Source organism: Seriola lalandi, unplaced genomic scaffold (genome assembly GCF_002814215.2).
Source record: "Seriola lalandi dorsalis isolate HSWRI2012SDOR001 ecotype SW California unplaced genomic scaffold, Sedor1 jcf7180002054358, whole genome shotgun sequence".
NCBI lineage: Eukaryota > Metazoa > Chordata > Actinopteri > Carangiformes > Carangidae > Seriola > Seriola lalandi.
In genome coordinates this window covers 134,341-157,344 of record NW_019524911.1, presented here as the reverse complement: position 1 = coordinate 157,344, position 23,004 = coordinate 134,341, and the positions used below count along the sequence as shown (strand labels likewise).

The 23,004-nt window shown below is 42.4% G+C and overlaps 2 protein-coding genes across 2 annotated transcripts in view; one reads left to right on the top strand and one right to left on the bottom strand.

Moving 5' to 3' along the window:
• The window catches only part of rnf123 (ring finger protein 123), a 121,821-nt gene that overhangs the window by 51,311 nt on the left and 47,506 nt on the right, over positions 1 to 23,004 (top strand). The window lies entirely within an intron of this gene.
• On the bottom strand, positions 15,053 to 19,978 carry amigo3 (adhesion molecule with Ig-like domain 3). The gene has a single exon (XM_023408262.2). The coding sequence runs from the start codon at positions 18,157 to 18,159 to the stop codon at positions 16,498 to 16,500; it is 1,662 nt and encodes a 553-aa protein (XP_023264030.1). The 5' UTR covers positions 18,160 to 19,978; the 3' UTR covers positions 15,053 to 16,497.

The following is a 23,004-nucleotide window of genomic DNA, read 5'->3' as shown; positions in this document are numbered from 1 at the left end:
ATAACACAGACTGAATTTAAATCCAGTGTCTTACACTCGGCCTGAGTTTATTTTGGCTTCAGTGTTTGTGTCATTATAACAGCTATTGTTTTGAAGGTGTTAATGTGCTGTGAGAAAACAACTGATGCATTCATTAGTTTTTGTCAGTATCGTTGCATTCCTGTCATTATATTGAATTAGTTTTAAAGGTGAAGAAGTGGCACATGCATTTATTTGTTTGAACATTATTTTCTTTGTTCCTCACACACACATGTCTGAATTGTGAAAATGTAGTTATTAGATGCCAAAAAAAAGAGGCAACCTTCAGTCATAAAGTAACGTAGACGACACAGTCGCGTAAACGGTGATGTGTGACACTTCTGCCGTTTACAGGACTTTGGTGACTCCAGGTGGCAGCTGCTCTCATTATCTCATGGTGAATTTCATCATTGACATGAACGGGTCGAGAAAAGACTTTGCACTCTGATCTGAGATCTGTTTATGTTTGTTGACAAGTTGAAGTCATGAGAGCATGAGACCGATCTGTGTTCAGATTCTCCTGACTGTGTCTCTGACTGTCTTCAACATGTAACATGTTCTACAGGTTCACAGACACTTAAACACTGGAATCCTTTACACATAGTACATCACAGAGTTGTGCAGGATTCACAGGTTTGTTCCTGGTCTGTAGATGTGAGTGGTGACATGTTGAAAGTGGTTGGACCCCCGATTAAACAGATTTAAATTGTTCTGGTCAAGCACTTATTCAGTATATTCACACACACTGATGAATGTTTGCATAACTGTGTTTGTTGCTGTACATGCATGCATGCATATGTGTGTGTGTGTGTGTGTGTGTGTGTTTGTCATTGTTGGCTCTGGAGCAGATTTCCCATCATACCAGTGGTCTTCTGTTACCGTGGAAACGACAGAGCAGCATAAATTGGAGTCTGGATGGAGGGTGGGAGATGCCGATGGTCTGAACCAAGAGGAAGTTCTGAGGAAAATAAGATGGAGAAAAAGACGGGAGGAGGGAAAAAAAGAGGAAAGACGAGGAGGAATCAGACAGACAGGAGGGGTCAGAGGGCAGAGAACGAGACCAAGGAAAAGAGGGATTAACAAAGGAACAAGAGGTTTAAGGTGGAAGGAGAGAGTAGAGGCGAGATGGATATATCTGAGGGTGAGAAAGGAAATCACAGGTGGTGATGGAGGGAGAGGAAGATGATGACATGTAGAAGAAATGACAAAATACATAAAGGAAAAGGGAAGCGAGGGCAGTGGGAGGAGGGGCAATTGAACAAAACAGTTGTATCGTTAAATCGATCTCCATGAAAATAAAGAACAATAAATACACCAATGAGAATCATTCCTATTTTTGAGTTTTAGAGTAAACTTGCTAAAAATCTCAATGATAAAATCTTTAGGTGTGACCTTTACTGGTTCCCCTACATCTGCTCCACAAATGGACCAAATGTCAGATTGATATGTAAAAGCACTGAGGTTTTACAGGAAGCAGTGAACCTAGACGTCCTTTAGTGTATGAAAACTCTGAAAAAAAGGCTGGAAATTGGCTTTTCCAGTATTTCAAGAAATAATGTTTTTTTTTCTTCAAGAGATAAACTCTTTGGGCTATTGACAAGGAAAACAAGCGACCACAAAATGAGGGAATTTCAATGTGATCTATACAACATCAAAAAAAAGAGCCTGAGGTGACGTCAAACAGAGTCTGTTTTGTTTTGTCCAACAGACATGCTTACACATGAATGCATCAGTAATTATAGATATTATATATTATGTTCTGCAGAATGAGCACTTACATTTGGTACTTCAAGTGTATTCTGATGCTGATACTTTGAATGCTGGACTTTCACTTGTAACAGACTATTTCTACAACTCAACAGACTGACTCTTTGGAATAAACCACTCCAGTGTCTGTCATCTTTACATGTGCAGCGATCGTCTGTTTTTAGCGTCAGTCACACACGGCGTGCAGCTCCAAACATCATCTATACCCATCATCTATAGATTAAAACCGCCTTGTGGTGCGACGTTCCCAGCTGACACCACTGCTGCTGTGTGTAACATACGTAATCAGTAGCGTCTGTGGACAGAGTTAGACGTTGACGACGAGTTTGGCACAACGCCAACAGTCACTTGGCTCTGCAGGCGACGTGCAGATGGAACCAGAAAACAAGCTAACATACTAAATAAATGAACGCTGGGGTCCGATCACATCCACCCCTCATTAATACGCCTTAATCTAATTAATTTATTTACCAATTATACATGTAAGTGATTGACTGAGCTGTGTGACGGGAAGCGTGCAGGACCTGCTGAGAAGAACTAGGCGGATATAAAACAGTCATTTGTTGAGCCCTGGTTTTTTATTCCTTCTAGTTTTAATTGTAAAAAGCAGAAATTATGTAGTTCTGTGTTAATATCTGTTTCTTTTTTCTTTCGTTCTGTTGGAGAACTAGTGGAGAACTGGTTGCGGTAGCTGTGATGGTGTGTGTGTGCGTGTGTGCGTGTGTGCGTGTGTGCGTGTGTGTGTGTGTGTGGGTCGTAGAAAACTGAGAAGGTGTTTGGACGCGAGGAGACGTCCTCACTGACAGCGGCAGCAGGCTGAACATTAACGCCATCTGTAAACTTCTATAAATGCTCTGAGGCATAAATCTGAAATGTTCTGATAAGCTGATGGCTGTTATTACAGGATATCACTGCTACACTGTGTCCTGTAAAAACACACACACACACACACACACGTATATTTGGTGTATTTGTGTGAGGTTACACTTGAGTGCAGGTTTTATCACCAGCAGCAGCAGGTGTTTCTGACTGGACGAGTCAATGATTGATCAGTTTTGGGTTAATCAGGATGAACCTGTCGCCCGGTGTAATGAAGGTGCCTTTCACACAGCTACCGTCACTGCACGTCACTCTCCCCTCTCTCTCTCTCCACTTGCTTCCTGTCTGCCTCCAGGGCTGCATATCGGCTCTAATCTCCCGATTTCATTTGATTTTGATTCAAAAAGTCCCAAGATTTTTGAATATCCTTACGAGCGTCTCAGAGTTTATCCTGGGAGCTTAAATGTCCTCTACATTCAACAAGTGAGCAGCTCTGTCTCCTTGAATATTAAACCGTGTAAAGTCACATCCTGAACTACGTGTAAACACACGTCCTGGTTATAAAACTCTGGACAGAGGATTTATTTTCTTTTGCAAATGCAAAATGCAAAATTCACTTAAACTTCGACTTCAACATGACACATCTATATTTTTTAGTTCAACATGTGTAAAACAGATAATAAAGAAATAATAATAAGAGCATACACAGAGTCATATTTTAAAACTACTGACAACCAATAACCACTGCACACACACAACTTTTAAGCACAGATGAACATATTAACTGAGAAAAGACGCTAATCCAAAGATCCATCTCAGGATTTTAAGAATCAACATCAGATCATTCAAATGAAAATTGTGATTAATTTGAAATCTTTTTTTATCCAGCTCTTTCTGAATCAATATTATCTGTCCAATAGAAATTAAAAATACAAAAAATATTATTAGCTGATTATTAGTTGAAACATATATTAACCCACCATGTAGAGGACAAGGGATGTGAAGTGTAAACTGCCCTCGACAGATGAAAAGTAACTGCACCTCACTGTGACAGCTAAAGCTCGAGCTGCCAGTCTCCTCTGGTCAAACAGCTCTTGATTGTTGTGTTGTTACTCTTTAATATTTGATGTTTCTATATAAAATGACTTGAGGGTGAGTTTTCATGGACTTTGAAACCAACCTGTTTAATTTTTTCCCCTGGTAACTGCTGTTTAAAGCTAGAGCCCTTTAAGAAAGAAGAAACGCAAGTGAATACGACACATATTCAGTCTCATCTAATTTATTTTCTCCAGTAAAATCTGGACTTTGTGAAGCATCATTTGGTAAATATAATATTATGAACTTGACACAACAATTGTAGGACTGTACATTTTATGTTGAATGCACTACTTTGTTAATACTTGTGTTCCACACCAGTAGTTCAAACATGATGTTAGTCATTTTCATCATAACTGCGTCATTCTGGTTGTGCCTGAGATAAACACAACGACATTTGACGGATAAAGTCTGAACTCAGTCCTTCATATCTCATAACTGTTTTCACATCTTTTAGAAACAATAAATGATTTAACTATCAACAACATACTCTCGCTTTTCCAATAGTTATTTGTTCCATAGTGAGAGACAGAAAGGCAGTGATGGTGAGATGGGACTTCTTCTAAGCTGCTTTTATTTACCCTCTGATTTTCATTAATAATAGATGCGATATGTTTTAGTAGAGAGATGGAGAGAGCAGCAGATCAGATGGGGATTCCGTCTTAATGGAAATTTTGAAGGTTGAAGTCAGGTAGAACAACATCTCTGTCCTGTGGTTTGTATAGTGCTTCTAGCTCTACAGACTCAGGACTCGTTCCTTTCAGGTCACACTCACTGTCAGAATTTAAATCGCTGTTCATTTGTTCTTAATCAAAACCGGATCTGATTTTTTCAGCCAAATAGCTGGAATGTAAGAGAATCAAACAGCAGCTGTGTTTATGCTTTGTTTCAGAAAAAAGAGCTGATGTGATTCATTTGGCTGTTCAGTCTAAGAGCTACTTCTGAGATCTAAAGACAGAGCTTTAATGTCGTTGTTCAAGACAACGGAATTACAGAAACCTCCGAGGGCACAGCCCATTTAACAAAATAGAAGTAATAAAAGGACAGACAAACACCAATTAAAACCATTGGACTGTTACGTAAAATAAGTGCAAAGTATATAAAACATCGCTGGGCTTGTGCTCCAGTTATTTCACAGTGGCGTCGAGTTGATAGGAGTAAAAGCGGCATTGTTTAATACCACTGCCCTGAAGTGAACAATATGTCACAGTCCGGTGCACACAAGGTTGGAGAATAAATTAATTGTTGTTGTGTCTGAACAGGGAGTTCAGCTTTTGTTTGAGTGTTTTGATAAGCTCTTCAAAGTCTAATCTGAAAGATCATCATCAATCGACAGACTGAGGTTTGAATGTCGGTGCTGTAGATAAACTTAATCTACCGTCTTTGATAAATTTGGTCTGTTTTGCTTTAAATACCATATTGAGATCAGATTGGATATTGCCAATGTTTGAGAAGAAAAAAACGTATCATCTGCATAAAAATGATATTTACATATTAATGTATAGTGAGAACATCGGTGGCCCTAAAAGAAAGCCCTGAGGAATGCCTTTATTGATCCATAAGAAATCAATACAATACACTATCAACAAATACAGCCTGAAATCCATCAGTGAGGTCGCATCAATTTGCCATTAAAAATAGGTCCTGATCTACATGAATCTGTTTCATTAACATTTCATGTTGCCTGTAGAAACACTGGATCAGCATTAACCAGCCTGTTAGACTGAAGCTTAGTTTATAAGTACAACTGGCCTGGTTGGATGGTGGCCACAGAAGAACAGTCCAGAACAGAGACGGTGTGTTTCACCAGCTTGATGCTTGATTTACAGAAAAACATAAATTACCTGCAAAATTAGATCATCGAGCTTTCCTCATGCTTTTTCACAAGGTATATTCAATATTTGGTGTGTATCTAACTCGCCAAAAGTAATGTTGAAGAGGTCGACAGTAGAGCGTGATGAAGCGTCAGCCGTTTGAGACACCAGCACGTAGTTTCTCCACTAGAGGGCACAGACGAGCTCATTTTTGCAGCGTTCAACTTGTAAATTGTTGGTAGTCTTTAAGAACCCCCCCTTTCAATATGTAATCTTTCTATTATTATCTATTATTAGTATCGTTTTAATTGTATGTGTTTTAAGTGCGTTTATATACATCTTTATTTACCAGAGTCTGTTGGGTATCTCTGTAGTGCCGGTTCTTGACGTGGGTATTTGTTCTTTAACTTAGTTCACGGGGGTGTCGCTTCTGGGGGATTCTTTCACAGATGCATCTCATTAAGCAATCATGTGTTTTCTTTGGCGTTTAAAGATCACCTATTGTCACATCCACTACTATTGTTTAGGCTGATGATGGATTATGGCTGAAAAGCGTTCGTTCTTTGCCCCAAATTAAACAAGAAGACTATTTATCTTTGAGTGCCGGCATCCTGTTTAGATTGTTTAATTATTGTTGTCATCATCATCATCATCATCATCATCATCAATCCTGGTCCTGACACTCGTCTGCTCTGCCTCCCATCACTGAGGAAACATGATCTTCATCTCATGCTGTTACTCTGCTCTGCATGCGTCAAAAAACTGCCAACCAAATGTAAATGAGGTCAAATATGTGCTTTTTTGACATGGGTTACTTCTGTATTTATGTGTTTTCAACGATTTAGTTTCTAGCATCACACCTGTCTTATAAACCCAGCAGCTCCTCGCTCACTGGAGATGAAGCTGGTGGCTCTCTGTCCTCCTGTCTCCCTCCCTTATACTGCACCAAGCTGCTGAAGCATGTGACACTAACTTAATTTAAGACACGGCCAACAATAACTATTTACCGCTGATCAGCATAAACACTCCCTCACATTTTCTTCCACTGTGCCTTTGTTATTGTTCCCCTTCTTCCCCGGACTCTTCCTCATCACCTTTTCTGGCCTTCCTCAGACACAGAAACCATTAATCTTATCATGTAAGCAGCTGGTCAACACTTAAATTGTTTGTTTTTTTTAACCCTGTGTCAGCTTCTTTCCAGTCTCTCAGTAGATGTGGAAGTGGAGTCTAAGCACTGCAGTAGCTCTGGTTCCCGTCACGGTCAGATGCTGCTGCTGCTGTCTAACACCGGCTCATACAGAAACACACTCAGTGTCGCAGCTCGCTTTGAATCTCAGGCTTTTTGAGTGGGTGTCCGCATGTGTGTCTTCGTGTTAAATATGTGTGCATGGTAAGTGTGTGTAGGTGTGTAGGCGGTGTCTTTAACTCAAAGCTGCTGACGGCATCTGTATGTGCTCAGGCCACATAAAACATCTGCTCCAGTATTTTGTGGAAGTGGCTTTAAATGCTGCTCGTGTTGGATTCGTTTGTGGAATTGATTTGTGAAAATAGGAAAAATAAGGTTTTTTAACAGCAGATAAAATAGAAGTGACAACAAACTGGGGTCTGTTTATAATGAAAGGAGAATGTAGAGAATGTAAAGTGTGAAATGGACAATAATAATGACTGATAGGGAAATTACATAATTAAAAACAGATGTTGTTTGTGAAAAAGGAACAAGGTCCAGATGAAAGTAAAGTTGGTTTGGAGAGAAGCTCTGTTGTGTGTTTGCTGAACTTGAGACGTTCCTCATTTCAGCTCCTCAGTTTTTGCTTCTGTCATGTTTTATTATCAGATCTTGAGGTAAAAAATTAACATCTCCGCCCACATCTGGTGACATCTGGTTATGACTGTCTGGGGAGACATTTCTGCAAAAAAACTCGGATGAGATTCATCTGTTCATATCCAAATAATGTTCACATCACTAGTCTTTGGTGTGATTGGAAAGCTGGAGAAAGACTGAGACTAGAATAAGAGGAGGAGATGTCTTATATATCACATTCATAAATCTTATATTTGTACTTTAGTGTTTTAATTCAGTGACCTGTGTTTTTCCAGCCCTGCCCTCTGTGTTCGATGACACCTGCGCTGTGTTCGCTCATTTTACAAGTTTCCCACAAAAACACTTGTTTTGAAGTGGGAGCTGAGCGTGAGGGAGGACCTCTTTCATATTTAATGTCTGCTCTACCCTCCATTTCATGTAAGTGCTTCGCAGTGAGAACATCCCTCAGCTTCCCTGCTCACATTAACCCCTTCAGCTCAGGCACTGAGGAGAAGCTGTGGTGTAGCTTTCAGTCACAACTGTGTGTCTGGGATCAAACTCCAACTTCCCCGCAGCTCACTAATCCGACAGGATAGAGGAATATCCTGCGTGAAGGCATGGAGTGCTGCAGCCGTGATGTTTGTGCAGCTCATAGCTTTGTGTGTTTGGTTATTTGTTATATCACAAATGCAGTAGATGGGTCTGTCTAGCTGAGTTAAGCACACGGTTATAAAGGTTTTGGCAAATTATAGATCACAATACAATGTTTGCTCGTAACAGTATAATAAAAGTTTTTTATTGTTCTGTTTAGACTGTTGGTTAAGGTTACAGAAAGATTATGTCTGATGCAATTTTTCCTTGACATTAACCAGTCATTTACTTGGAAAAAAAAATGTAAGAGGAAAGTGAGCAAGATTTGAACTTTTCTGCCTCTCTTTGTAAAATGTGCTTTATCTCCGTATTCTAACAGTATCACAGTCTTGCTGCAAACACCTTGAATAAAAACGGCCCAATTAGAGTACAGTCAGACAGCCAGAGTACAGGCTGGTCGACATTCTGCTCGCAGTGTTTGACAGCTTGGTTTTTCTCATTATGATCATCAATTACCTTCCACATCCATGAACCAAACCATGCAAACGTGTCAGCGATGGCTCATAGCTGCTGCTTATTTCCCACATGAAACATCACAGATACAGAAGCTCTGCTGTTTATGATCCAGTCTGACTGGACTGGAGAGGGAGTGTGTTTGTGTATTCTCAAATATAGTTTTCACTTCATAGACTCCCACAAATTCACAGATTGCGGTAATCATCATCACGCCTTGAACGAGCCGGAAAATTGACGGATCAGGAATTATGGCAGGTATTGTTTCAGTTTTCTTATGCAGTCATTAAAAGCAGCTGAATCAGCGGTGATCAGCTCCTGTTTGTGCAGTGAAGCCATGAATGTAAAGACAACTCTCACTGGATGACTGCGTTACTGAAGAAAAGTTAAAAACATGAAGATTCTTAATGGAGTTCTGCAGCATCTTTTTCTCTGATTTCTAAGTGGATTTATTCTGGATGATCATCTGAAGCACAGAAGCATATCAACATATGTTTCATGCACACTGTGGCTGATATATGAATATTATATTTCCTGCCATATACACTATTTTTCATAATATTCATAGTATAACTTGTAGTATTTCATATTTTAATTTGTTTTGCAGTTTTGTTTTGCAGTTTTTCACAGTCTGCCCTGCTGCTGAGTCTGACGCTCATTTCACTGCTTTTCCTACTAAAAATTGTATTGTGGCATGTGACAACTAAAACAGCATCGCTAATACCTGAAACATAACATACAATAATAAAATTATATTAAGAAAAAAATCCCATCTCTGCAAAAAAAAAAAGTTTTTTTGGGATAACAAGTCTAATTGCTGCTGTAAAGGTCAGAGCTTTTTCCACACAGTAGATAGTTTGACTGACGTACGTGTAGAGCTTCCTGCAGGTTGTGATGTGTTTAATCCACCTTCCGCCATGTCTCTCTTTTTTAAACTCGCTCTTGCACCCTTTACTCTCCCACCTCTCTTTCCCTCGCCATCATTACTGTGTGGGCTGTTGTGCTTTAGAATAATAGCCGTTTTCTCTGTGTTTAAACCACCTTATAGGATTTTCTGCATAATGATCGGCAGTTTTATGGTAATTCAAGGCTGCAGAGGATTTTGTGTGATGTTCACTGACATCATGTTGATTTGAATAATAGCATGAGGGCAACACAGGAAATGAACAGGGCCTCTATAGAGGAGAGATTAATGATCCATCGTTGTGTGTGTGCGTGTAGTGGGGGGTTGTATTTGTATTATTTGAATGGTATTTTTTGTGTTACATGAACACATTGCGACTCTGTGCGCGCGTGTCTAAAGGCTTCATGTGACTCCAGCTTGAGGTGTTTTTCCTCCACACTCTCACATCATATCAGACACATTCGTCGCTATAATGATGCAAACAGTAGGATACAGTGGAGCACAGTTACACCCTGTGTTTGGTGTAATGATGAAGTCACTGTGTGTTCTCACACATGCTCTCTGTGCATCTTCAGGCTGAAATGCCATTTTATTTCCCCGCATGTATCCAGTCTGTATGCACTTCCTGTTTTGGAACAGTGTTTTCATTCTGTCTTGTTGCAAACTGCAAGCGACTTAATGGGTCTTAAATTAGTGCAAGTTTCAGGTGTTGCTGAAATAGAACATTTTCCTGGCCAATGTGTTGAAGTTTTGGCAGAGAAGACTGTAACAAATGGAAGTCTGCACCTGACGTCAAAGTAAAAACATCACTGAATGTAACACGGATGAAATGACTTACCGCAGCAGGAAATATATGCTGTACGTTTTATCATTTCATTTAGCACAGAATCTGATCCATGAATCTGATCCATATTTCATTCATCGGTTTTTGTAACCGATGAATGAAAGGTTTATAAAACTCAGAGGCAGGATTTTATAACTCTGGTTAAACAGCTGGTCTCCTTCAGTTGAATTGAGGAGCTGTGTGTTTTCATGCAGGGCTGAAGTGGGTGTGAACGTAGCCTGAGACTCCATTCAGACCGCTGAAACCCTCGTTGGTGGGTGAGCTGCAGGTCAGACGGCGCTCTGCACAAGTGTTTGTGTCGGGGTTGGATGTTAACTGAAATGCCGCTGACGCCCAAACGTAATTTAACCATCTGTCCGAATGTCGGGAGGGAGAGAGGGTGAAAAGAAGCAAGGAGAGATGAGGTTAAAGTATCTGTGTGTAATTATCTGGTTCAGCATTGCAGACTGGACTGTTAAAGGAGCATTACAAGAACCTCATCCACGCGTCGTCATTTCTCCCGGATGTAGCTGTGTAGGTTACCCTGTGTAGGAAGACGACATCTAACTTCTTGATCCCGCCTACAAAGCTGTGATTGGTTGATTGGGTCGGCTGCATAAAGGATGTGTACGCCATATAAAGACCATGCACACACCGTTTCCCACAGAAACTGATATTTACAGAGGAGGAAATGTGAACGCTTTTGCAGTGTACACAGGTTAACACAGATCTGCAGCTGATCTGAAGAAGAGGTTAAATCTCAGGTGAGACGTGAGAGTTAAAACATTTTTTAGGCCAATTTCACTGATCGTGTTACTATTTCTTCAGTCTGCACAGCTTTCTTTAAAATTTCAAGCAAAGCCACATTTTTAAGCTTAATTAATTGTTTGAGTGATAAGGTTCATTATTATTTCTATTAACATTTCAGCCATTATTTCCCTGAAGTGTTTCAGTGAGTGGTGGAGCCGTGCACAAATATGAACGAATGATTCAGGTCGTTTCTGTCAGACTGTGGGAGGTTAAATGATGCAAATAATTTCACAATGATTTCCAAAACAGAACCAGTTAAAAAACAGATGAAAAGAGTGTTTCTGCACATTTCTGTCTCTGTGCTTTCACACAGTTTTAGTTGTGAATCTGGAACCAGGTCACTGCATCTTTAACCAGGGTACACAATGTACATTTTCATTTTATACAGTATATATTCACCAGGTACAAAACCCATGAAGCCAACGGCCTCTTGCCAGTCTTTAGATCTGTAAATGACCCTAGAACTTCAGTGCTGCTGGTAGAGAGTGTTTTTGTTTCGTCCCAGAATCTCTCAGATCTGTGTGGACGTTTCATTAAAGATAAGCTCTCACATGAAACTGTTCTGGGTTTGGAGTAGTTTAAACACAGCATGTGACGAGATAGAGGCTGGCATTTGAAAACCACTTCGTGTGCGTGCGTGTGTGTGTGTGTGTGTGTGTTGCTCTGTGTGATCACTGAGAGATAACAACCTCTCTGTATTTGAAACCAGCCTCAAGCAGTTTAAAGTAAAACATCTTTAAAGCTCCTCTCTCTCTGTCTTTATCCCCTCATCTGAGAATTCAGCCGCTAATAAACACACACACAACCATCTGGGCCAAACCCATTTACTCCAGTCTCACAGCCCATTACACATTCACAGTTAGATTTCATTCTCAATCCTCTCCCCAGTGCCTGAACACACATAAACACACACATACACACACACATACACACACACCACAGCTCAGCATTACAGTTGAGCATTGTGGTGTGGGGGCAAATACAGTGCGACGCCCAAACTGCTGCTGCTGATAAAGTCGTATTAATTTATGATGACGACACTCAGATATTGTTCACGGCTGCGTGATTTGTCTGTATTGACACTCATGATGATCGATCGCAGGATAAGTTTTTCATATTCATCCAGTCTGGAGATGTGTTTTGATTAAGCTCAAAGTAAACAGACAGTTTTAGTCTGAGGCAGAGGAAAGGATGGGCTGCAAACGGCTTTGGATCCAAACCCAGTAAATCAGAACAGACATCAGAATAAAATCGCAGTTTGGTTGTTTGGGAGTTTCTCTTATTTATAATTTTCCTCCACAGTGCTGCGGGCGGCTGCTATTGGTTCTCATTCGTAAACCGACCTCCCAACTGTCGTCTGAGATTGGTCACTGATTTATGGAGGTGTATAAATTACCGGCGGTGCTCATTTATGTGCAAATACTTTCTATTCACGTTTCATATTCCCAGAAAAAAAGTGTTTCCACTGTGTTCTCTCCTTCTGATTGTCCTGTTCTGAGAAATCCTCCCTGCTCCGCTGACACACACACACACACACACACACACACACACACACACACACACACTCTACATCAGTCAGACATGGCCCACGGCAACGTCATCAGTCTCTATTGTCGCTCCATCAGTGCACGTACACAAAACATGCATAGACACACACGCACATATTTTTAATACTGAATTTACTGACGTGCACACAGACCCGCATAATCGAAAACTACTGTATTCAAAGATTAAATTGAACACATGATATAGATTAGATTTCCTCTGGAGCCACTCTGTCGTACAACACACCATTTTTCGAGGCGTGTGGTGATAATAGTGCTGAGCTCAGTAATCGTAACAAAAAAACATCCCGTGGGTATTTCAATACAAATGAACATAGAACCGTGTCCGGTGATGCATTCATGCATAAGAATAAGAAATATAGCACCGAGCCGCGGTGGCCTCATTGCTCCAGTTTGATAAAGACTGAAACCCAGTGCAGACGTCGGGATTATCAAACCTGAGAAAAAGGTAGAATCAGTGTCAGTGTCATCGACACAGACAGTACAGTCTCGCAGGACTGGAGCGCTCGTCCCCAAATTGATGATTGTGTCAAACTCTGTTAAATGACTCACACATACCTCTGAAGAACGGTTCTGTTTGTATGTGGTTCTTGCATGAACCCAATGACTCAAATGTTCCATAACAAGACGTGAACAGGATGAGTCTTACATCTATAATATCCAGATATAAATATTGGAGATGATATAGGTTTAGTGAATAGACAGGGCTGTAGATAGATAGATGTCCCGCCTCCATACATTCAGCTCTGGGTGTAAACAGCCTGAGCCTTTAAATGAAGTAGAACAACACAGCCTGACTTAATGTTTATGTCTCACCTGCTGTTATGACGTGGTGGAGAATAGTCTGTTATCTCATAGTCCAGTGACAGTGATGATGGGAATGATGGTGACATTAGTGTGGAGGGGTGATGGTGGTGGTGAGGGGCGGATGATGCTGATCATGATGGTGGTGATAATGGCAGTAATATTACCGAACAGGGAGGTGTTGTTGTTAATGATACACATGTGAGTATTCAGCCAGTTTCTATTGGATTTTACACACACACACACACACACACACACACACACACACACACACACACACACACACACACACACAGATCTGCTGCTTTGAAACTATTCTTATCTCTCTCTAACCTTTATCTCTGCTTCCTTTTCTTCGTTTAACTCTGTTCTTACCTTCTTCTTCTACCTGCTCTCCTGCTCTGTCACTGCCAGTGAAGATAAATACGCTGCTGTCACCAGGTCCCACATTACCCACCTCTCTGGCTCCAATCAATGGCCCTCAGGCTAGGATAATCAATAGTGGAAGAAGTATTTGGATCTTTTACTCAAGTAAAAGTAACAGTAATGTAAAAAATACTCATTATGAGCAAATGTACTTAAAGTATGAAGGGTAGAATTGGGTCTTGTTGTCCATCATTGTATTTGATGTGTTAACATGTAAGCATCATCAGTGTGACTGTTATATAATAAATACATACTATAATATATAAACTGTCGGGTAGTTTAAAGACTGTGCACACCTGTAGTCCTCCTATACAGATGTTTTCACTCCTTTTACCTGACTGTCCTCTGCTCAGGACTGACTGGACCTGATCCCTCTCTCCTGTTACTGTGTTGTTTGTGTTACATCATTCGGTGTGGGTGTGTAGAGCCTGAAATCTCTCGTAATGAGTGCATCATATGTTTTGTATGTAAGATCAAAGTAACAGCAGTCAGATAAAAGCTGGGAAAAGGCCAATATTTAACTGAAATGTGGTGGAGTAGAAGTACAAAGTAGCTGAAATTGGAGGCTCATTATTGGAGAACTGTATGTCTTTACTTTCCTGCGCTGACAGTATGTGCGCTCTGACTAGTCCTGTGTGATCCTGGGGTCAGAGGATGTGGAGAAAGTTGTAAACTATTTTTATATTTTAGCAGAAATCCATGTTTTTGTTCACGTACTTAGAGGAATTTAATTGACCTCACACGTTCAGAGGTGACAGCTGAAGTCTCACAGCTGGACAGAGTAAAACCAGAACTACTGTATATGCACTACTTTACACTTATCTATGACTGGGCTTTTTGTAATTTGGATGAACTAATCCTTTAAGACCTTGACACAAGTGTGTTGAAAATAAACTGAAAGTCTTGATCTTTTCAGACAGTGAGAAATCACTGTAGTAACCTGCAGTTCTCCCGTGACACCTGTTTTAAATCCTCGTTGCATCGTGTCGTCAGCCGGCCTCTGATTTTACCTGCTGCTTTGTCCTTTTTGTTAATTGGCAAGAAAAAAAAAAAAAAATCTGAAGAATTTGTCGTGAGAATTCATTGAAATTGTTGTTGAACTCTGAGAAAACTGTCGATGCAACATCAGACCCGAGCAGCTGATTATTCAGTTAATTCACTCGGTCAAGATTGAATATGTTAAGACTGTGGTACACACACACACACACACACACACGCACGCACACACACACACCACTCACTTTACATTATTATGCACCATTAAAGGTGTCCAGTAGCAATAAGAAGGCAGACATTCTCCTGCAAGGTCCAGATACAGAGGTTTATTAACACACAGATAAAGGGAGGACAAGAGACAAGGAGAGAGAGGCAGTGCAAGGAGGGGGGGGGGGGGGGTGCAGTGAGTACAGTGAAGACAATAAAAACAAAACACACATCTGCCCTGATTGTCCTGTCAATCCCACTGAGGGTTCACCACACAAAGTCAAATCTTTTCTTCGTCACCGGTTCAGTTTCACATTTATCGCCTCAGACACAGTGAGAAATAAAAAAGGAAGGAAAGAAAAAAAGCCGATTGATCAACCTTTAAAACAAAGAAAAGAAATTCTTCTGTCTCCAAATGAACTCAGTGAACAATGGATCTTCTTCTCCAGCATAAATAATCTCAACTGATGTTCCAGAGGTGGTTTATTTATTTATTTATTTATTTTCCCTTTTGTTTTCCTGATGCTCAACTGACTGATGGCAGTAATCAAGTTCCAGAGGGAAGAAGAGGGAGGAGGAGGAGGGAGGAGGAGAAGGAGGAGGAGGGGTACAGGAGTCCAGAATCAAACCTTATCCTTTAAAACAGTTTCTATTTTTGCTTGCTAAAAGCTCTTCTTCTCTAGCTTGTCTACTCTAAAACATTTCACATTGTGACAGCGCTACACTACGCAGATTTCTTCGGCTCTAATCAACTGACACACCGGCTCTGGGAAGAGGGGGGAAAAAAAAAGAAGAAGAAGAAAAACAGGAGACGCTAAAAAGCTCTACAAAAAGATTTTTTTTTCTCTACATCTCTGTATGAGACTAGAAGGCATCTGTAGCAAATGTTTATTAAAGGTACAAGCCGTGCTTAAAGGGACAGCCCTGCGCACTTTGTTTTTTCAGTAGCAGTCCATGCTCATCGTCGTCTTTACCTCCCCCACCCCTGACGTCCTGTTAGACAAGTTTCTGCACTCTTTGTCTTTTAACTCCGTTTTCAAACACCGTTTCCTCGCTCAGACTATGAGGCAGTATTTTCAGCTCCTCTCAGAGTTCTTAAGCTTTCTATCTTTGGTCTGTTTTAATTCTGACGTCCTCCCTACGTCTCTCGTTTTCTCCTTCCTGTGTCTTGTCCGTGAGCACCGTCCCGGACCCTGTGCCTCTGAGTGCCCCTCCCATCACAGTGCATTGGTTCATGGCTGTGTGCAGACCTGGGCAAACCTTAATATATGCAAATTTGGTTAACAGTTTTCAATCTCTTAGAATTGCACTTGATCTGTTTTCTCAGGCAGTTGAATTAGCCTCAAGCCTCGCAAAGAAAAGATTCAGAAAGCTCTTAGTCAGTATTGGATTACTGTTTTGCTCAGGTCGAGTGCTGGGTGCAGTGGGTGTGGGTGGGTGGGGGTTGGGGGGTGGTGAGGAGGTAACCGAGAGGCAGAGGAGGAAGAAAGTGAGTGAGAGGTGATCATAGTGCCAGCCTGTGTCTATCTCTGTTTGTCCCGTTTCTATGGCAACATGATGGGTGTGTCTGAGAACACGGACATGATGGAGTCTGTCTCCCCCGCCCTCTGCTGCGACTGGCTGTGGAGCTTTGGGTGCTGTTCTGGCCCTAGCAGTAAACTTGGCCCCAGGTGTCCTTGCACCGCCCCAGTTCCCGGCCCCGCCCTGAGTCTGCCATTCTGCTGCTCTCTGATTGGCTCCAGAAAGACCACATGCTTGTTGGTACTGACCTTGCGCCCCGGGCCCTCGGTGGTCGCCGGCGGAGTGGGGGTGAGGATGGAGGACTGGGCGCTCCCCACCCCGGCCTCATTCCCCACGCTTGGGGTGGCCGGGGTCAGGGCCTTCGGACAGGGAGGGCAGCGGCAGGGCGTCAGGTACAGGTACATGAGCACCAGCACCAGGCTCACCACACAGCCCAGCAGGGTGGTGAATCCGGTGTTGAAGGACTCGTGAGGCTCGCTCTCGTGGTGCAGCACCACCGTCACGTTGACCTCCCGGGTTTCATTACGCTGCTGCTGCTGGTCCAGGGCCATACACCAGTAGACACCGGAATCCTCCGCACGCGCCGCCACGATCTCCAAGCTCCCGTTGGTGAACATCTTAAACGAGCCGTTGTTCCCCGGCGGTGCCACGTACTCCAGATTTGGTGACACCCAGAGAAAGGTCACACTCCGGCCGGTGAGAGTGGTCACACAGTGCAGCAGCAACGCCTTCCCCACACTCACTGAAACGCTGCTCTCCTGCTCTCTGAGTGGCAGATTCATCGCAGTCAGGTTGCATTTTTCAAAGTAGCGGCCATGCTGGAAGAAGCGCACGGTGCCTTTCTGTATCCCATAGACCCGACAGGTGTGCTCTTGTCTGAAGTGTTTCACTGAGTCGTATCCCCTCTGTTCCCAGCGCCTGAACAGTCCGTACATCGAGCACTCGCACTCCAGGGAGTTGTTGTGAAGGTAGAGTCCTCTCTGGACTGGAATGGGTAAGTTTAATATATCCTCCAGGGGTAGTTTGAGCAGGCGGTTTGAGGACAGGTCCAGCATGATCAGATGAGGGTGGCTGTGCTCTTGGATGGAGAAGAAGGGGAAGTGAGTGAGACGGTTATGACTGAGGTAGGCCTTACGGAGGCTTCCCAGTCCAGCCAGAGCTCTGCTCTCCACCTGGACGATACGGTTGTTAAACAGCAGCAGTTCCTCCAGTCCAGACAACTCTTGGAAATAGTGCTGCTCCAAAACACGAAGCTGATTGGACGACAGATCCAGGTGTCGGAGCAGTGCTCCAGAGGTGTTTTGAAATGCCCCCTCGTGAATAGTGGTCAGTTGGTTGTGAGCTAAGCGTAATGTCTCCAATCTAGAAAGTCCTTCAAAGGCGCCCCCCTTCAGCTGATCGATCTGGTTGTGGCTGAGATCCAGAGTGACAGCAGAGACAGGCATTTCTCTGGGGACCTGCTCCAGACCCAGGGCGGTGCAGCTGAGGATGTCAGAGGCACAGAGGCATCTGCCTGCCTGGGACGAACCCTGGGACTGGCAGATGGTGGCCTGGACGGGGCTCAGCTGTGGGAGCTGCAGACAAACTAACAGCACAACAATAGACCACCATGACTGTGATGCTGCTATAAAAAGTGGTGCCACCACACCCTGCAGAAAACCGGCGTTACCAACAACATACAACATGATGCCAGCAGCAGGCTGAGGGCATCAGTTTACAGTTTCCTCTGCGTGACCCAGCTTATTTCTTTGTTACTTTTCCCCTTTTAGAACGACCGGTGTAAATGCTTTGTAGTTTATTTTTCACATCCTTCACGCTGTGTGATTCATCTCATTTTGACAGAATTTGCACTTCACATAAATCCTGACAAACTAACACATGAGACTGTATATATATGTACTTGTTTTTCATCTTTATCTTGCACCAGTCCCTTTACATGTGGAAGTAAAATTCTCTGTCCTGTTGCTGGGAAATCTGTCAGTTTAAATATTTAAATCCCTCTTTCTCTCTCAGTCTCTCGTCATTTTCATGAAGCAGAAACCTTATTTGCTTTGTTGCGTTCGAGCTGCAGGGCAGGAAAAAAAATGTCACTGTAATGCTCTCTCGTGAGCTCGTGCTCCAGCGTGATCGTTTATTTTGTCTAACCAGGTTAATGTTGAATGAGGCGATTGCATCTGCGTCCACCTGCCAACACGGCAGCCATCTGGAGAGGTCAAAAAAAAGGTGGCTGCATCAAAAAAAAAAAGCACCAGGTGAGCTCCGTAATTTGTTTAGCAGGGTGGAAGCAGCCAAAATCCAATTCTGTTTGCTTTCTCCTCAGGGGAATAAAGAAAAAAAGAGAAATATTTAGGGAAGGTTGAAAGGTAAAGGAGACAGTGATGGATAAAACAATGAGCACAGTCAAAGTGTAGTCACTTTAAAACTGATCCAGGTGTTTTGGACAGTGGAAAAAAGAGGAGGTGCAAGTTCACTGTGGTATTAGATATTCTCCTTTGCCATTTGTTTTATTCCAGCCAAAAAAAAAAAAAGAAGTAAAACCAGCTGTGCAGAGCATTCAGCAGGACCTCCTCTCACCTCCATTTATCCCATAGCTGCACCTCTGTACCTTTGACTGTAGGATCCTGAATAAGTTGCCGACCCTGTCTCCGGCGCGTCTTGTTTGAACCTCCAGAATCTCAGCCTCTTGACTCCTCGTTCAAGCTTCAAGTGGATGTCAAACTCATTATCCTCTGCAGTAAACAGACCCAGGCTCCAGATCTGTTTTTGGTCCCTGCTGCAAAACAAAGCATCAAGTTTCAATTCCTCCACGAGCTGAGTTTCTGTCTCTTCACTCGGCAGCTGCTATCGTGACGGAGGAGCCTCGTCTTAGTTGTAGCATCTCTTTATTTTCACACCAAGTCGGGTTTTGTGAATCACGGCCCCAGCTGTCTGCCGCCCACAGACCGCCCCGAGTCGCGGATCAGATTTTCAAAGAAGTCAGCATCCTGTCCACTTCACTTCATACGCAGGCAGTGGCAGCGGTAACCACTTAAAGGTCTCCACACACACTCTCACCCGCAATGCTCTGTGGCTCTCAGTGCTTTTTGTCCTCCGGCTAATTTGTGCGGAGAAATTCCTGATTTTTCATCAGTGGGAGGATGTTCAAAGGGCTGGCTTCGCTCTCTGTGAAATCCCAAACATGAAGCATCAAGCTCGCTCTCTCCTCTCCTCTCCTCTTCTTTATCCTGTTGTTTTCTCCTCCGAGGTGCAGAAAAAGAAGGAATCAACACATAAATACAAAGAGAAAAGTTGACGTTAGTCCACTCCAGATGTGTGTGTGGGTATGTGTGTATGTGTTTGTGTGTGTTTGTGTGTGTGAGAGTCCAGGTTATTTCCAGATGTGAGAGCAGAGGAGGCTGAGCTGCCGCCTCTCGTCTGTTTACCACACACTCTCAGCTCAGTTGTGAGCTGCTGCTTCTGGTGCTTTCCCAGCTCCACCTCTCCTCCACTCCGGCTTAATCCTCCTCCCCCTCTCTCTCTCTCTCTCTCTCTCTCTCTCTCTCTCTCTCTTTCCTCTCAGCATCCTCCGCCCATCTCACACCTCCTCCTCCTGTTCTCCTCTTTTCTTTTCACCGCTCCGCTCGCTTTTCTGTCAATTTCTGTTTGTGTTTCAGGCTCTCACACTTTGTGGTTTCCATCTCCACGACTCTCTCGTGTTTTCTCTCCCTCTCTGAGATGGCTTAGGTTGCCACAGGAGGAGCTTTTATGAGGGAGAATCTGGAGGGAATTTGATTGGCCAGAGAGAGAGATGCACATGAAGAAGGCATGACTGTGTTCTCTGTGCTCTGCGAACATTAGTATTGTTGATTCAATGAATATAAATAGTTTTGCAGTAATATACCAAATTCTTCATGACACGGCTGTAGGTCTGTAGGAGAGGCAGGAGGCTGGAGACTCTCAGTCTGGTTTAGATGGAGTCAGGCGAATGGTTTCTGGTCTGATGTGGGAAGCCTGATCAGTGGTTTAAGCATATGGATATGATATGTTTTAATGGGCTGCTGCTCTTCTTTATTGTGCACTTATCACTAATGCCTTCACTGAGACTGAATTAATCAAACTGACGGACGGGAAAAGAAGTTCACAACAGTGGAAAAAGAAGACATCCAGGTAATGGCCTGTAGATCTTAAAAAGCCATAAAGCACCATGTGTGATTTTAAAGGCACTCACCATGGTCCCATGCTTTTTTTTTTTTTAAACTTTTCCAGTATTTTATTTGAGGTTTTAATATCCATAAGAAGATATATTTGTGGAAGAACCAAAAACCATCTCAGTGTAATTTTTACATTTCCTCTCTCATGCTTCACTCTGGAGCTCAAGCACGGGCAGAGTGTCGTGGTTCAGTCTCTGATGCTCTCTGATCAGCTGACTGTTTCTTGAGTGACGCACGGCCAGGCCAACCACAGGTAATGGATTGGAAGCTACTACTGTATTTTGGTAAAAACCAAGCAGCGACCTCAGATGAAGCCAACACAGAAGTGCCAAATACTACAGTTCCTCTAATGGCCACTTCATGCTGGCTCCATAAGCGAGTCAGTCCCCATGTTAAAATGCCCTTTACTTTACAGCAGAAATAAACATGTTTACAGCCTGTACAGTATTTATACAACACCAAGGGATTTTTTTATGATAATAATAATAATAATAATAAAATCTCACTTTCTACAAAATAGGACCTTTGATAACAGAATGTTCTAATTAGCATGTATTGACTTTGGGGCGGTCCCTTTACTGAAAGCACTTTGCGGCATTTGTTTTAGCTTTTTTTCCATCAGCGGTTTCATCCTGAAGCAAACATTTATTCAGCTGTGACACCTGGCCCCTCTCTGTGGGTGTCTTCTCCTCTTCTCTCTCCTTTCCCTCCTCTCTCATTCCTCCCTCTTTCTTCTCCTTTCAGTCACAATAATGAACTGTCTGTTTGTATTTGTTCAGATAATATTTCATTAGCGAGGATGTCACCTGTCTGTTTCTCTGTCCAAAGCACTTTTGTTTGCTTGTGAATCTAATAGAGTCCACACACTGTGTAGAAATCACTGCACCTCACAACTCCACACGTACATACAGATATTTGTCTCGCAGTCAGGTCATTGGTATTTGAATATGATGCTCTCTGTATTTACAGAAACTCTGTTTTTTAAAGAAAATATTTTCTCTCTCGTGTATGAATGTCTCGATGTTCCTCATTTGCATAATTATTCTTTAGAACCTTTATGTAACCTTTACTTTGTGCAGCTAAAGAGACTCAGAAGCAGGTGTCATTAGACAAATACCTGTCCACATTCCTACAGATGCTCATAATCAAGATTTTAAAGGTTTAAATTCAGTGAATAATTCAACACATTAAGTGTTTATTGTTGCATTGTTTTCCATTGTTTCATTTTCTTTTGCTTCTCTTAAGGTTAGAGAAACACTTTGATGCTGATCATCTCAGTCTACTGTAGATATATCTGCAACAAACATATTACCTGCTTTTGTCTGGGCACGATGTGTGTTCGAGATAAAATAATGTACTGGACTGTATCTGCTGCTCTGGTTCTGCCTCTGATGTGTTATGAAATTTGCTGTTTTTGTTTGTTTTTTTTGGCCATTTTGCCTTTGTTGTGATGGAGACAGTGAGAGAGAGACAGGAAAGTAAGGGGAGAGAGAGAGGGGATGACGTGCAGCAAAGGGCAGTGGTTGGGTTCGAACACAGGCCCCTGTGCTAAGGACAGTAAAGCTGCCCTGTGGAGTTATAGCTATATTCAATGTTGAGGTGTAACAAACCTGTTTAATGTCTCTCCTTCTTCATAAAACATTTGCAAAGCCATGTTTAATACCTCTCAGTCTTCTTCTCCTCTGTGTTTTTATGGCCACCTGTAGATCAGAGAAAATGTGTGAAACCGTTGGCAGGAATTTGTGTTGCGTTACCTGGATAAAGAAAACAGTGACCCACTCATCACTCACAAAAAAAAACCATAGCTCTACCGGACGTCACAGACGTCACAGGGAACCTTTCATTTCATCAAATTCACTTCTCATAATCACAGATAATAGTCATGAAAATAAAATAAAATGCTCCCCACAGTTTCCCAGAGCCGAAGGAGACAAAACAACTTGTTGGATCTTGTTGGATGTGAAAATTAGATTTACTCTCTGATCACACGTTTATTCTGGTTTGAGTCTGTGAAGATAAAACAGGGCGACAAGTTGTAAATGAACCAAAGTCAGATTTATTTAAGTTTTCGTTTTTTTAGCTTTCTCTCTGAATATGTTCCCCGGTGAAGAAACGTTAACAGCAGCCACAGTCAGGTTGTTCAGGTTATTAACCTTCCTATGTGACGTCATTACCGTGCACTGACTTGAAATTGTGATGCAGCTCAGTGACTCATCCGTGTCCCAGAGTTCAATGAATCTGGCCAGAGCCCAGAAATCCATTAACTCTTCATCAGCTGCCGGACGAGGGACGACTCAAAACACAACAGTAGTATTTAATACAGCTCTCTTCAGGGGGGTG

Bases quoted from the DNA above. Each gene is read 5' to 3' on its own strand.
- amigo3 (XM_023408262.2), bottom strand. From the start codon at position 18,159: ATGTTGTATGTTGTTGGTAACGCCGGTTTTCTGCAGGGTGTGGTGGCA.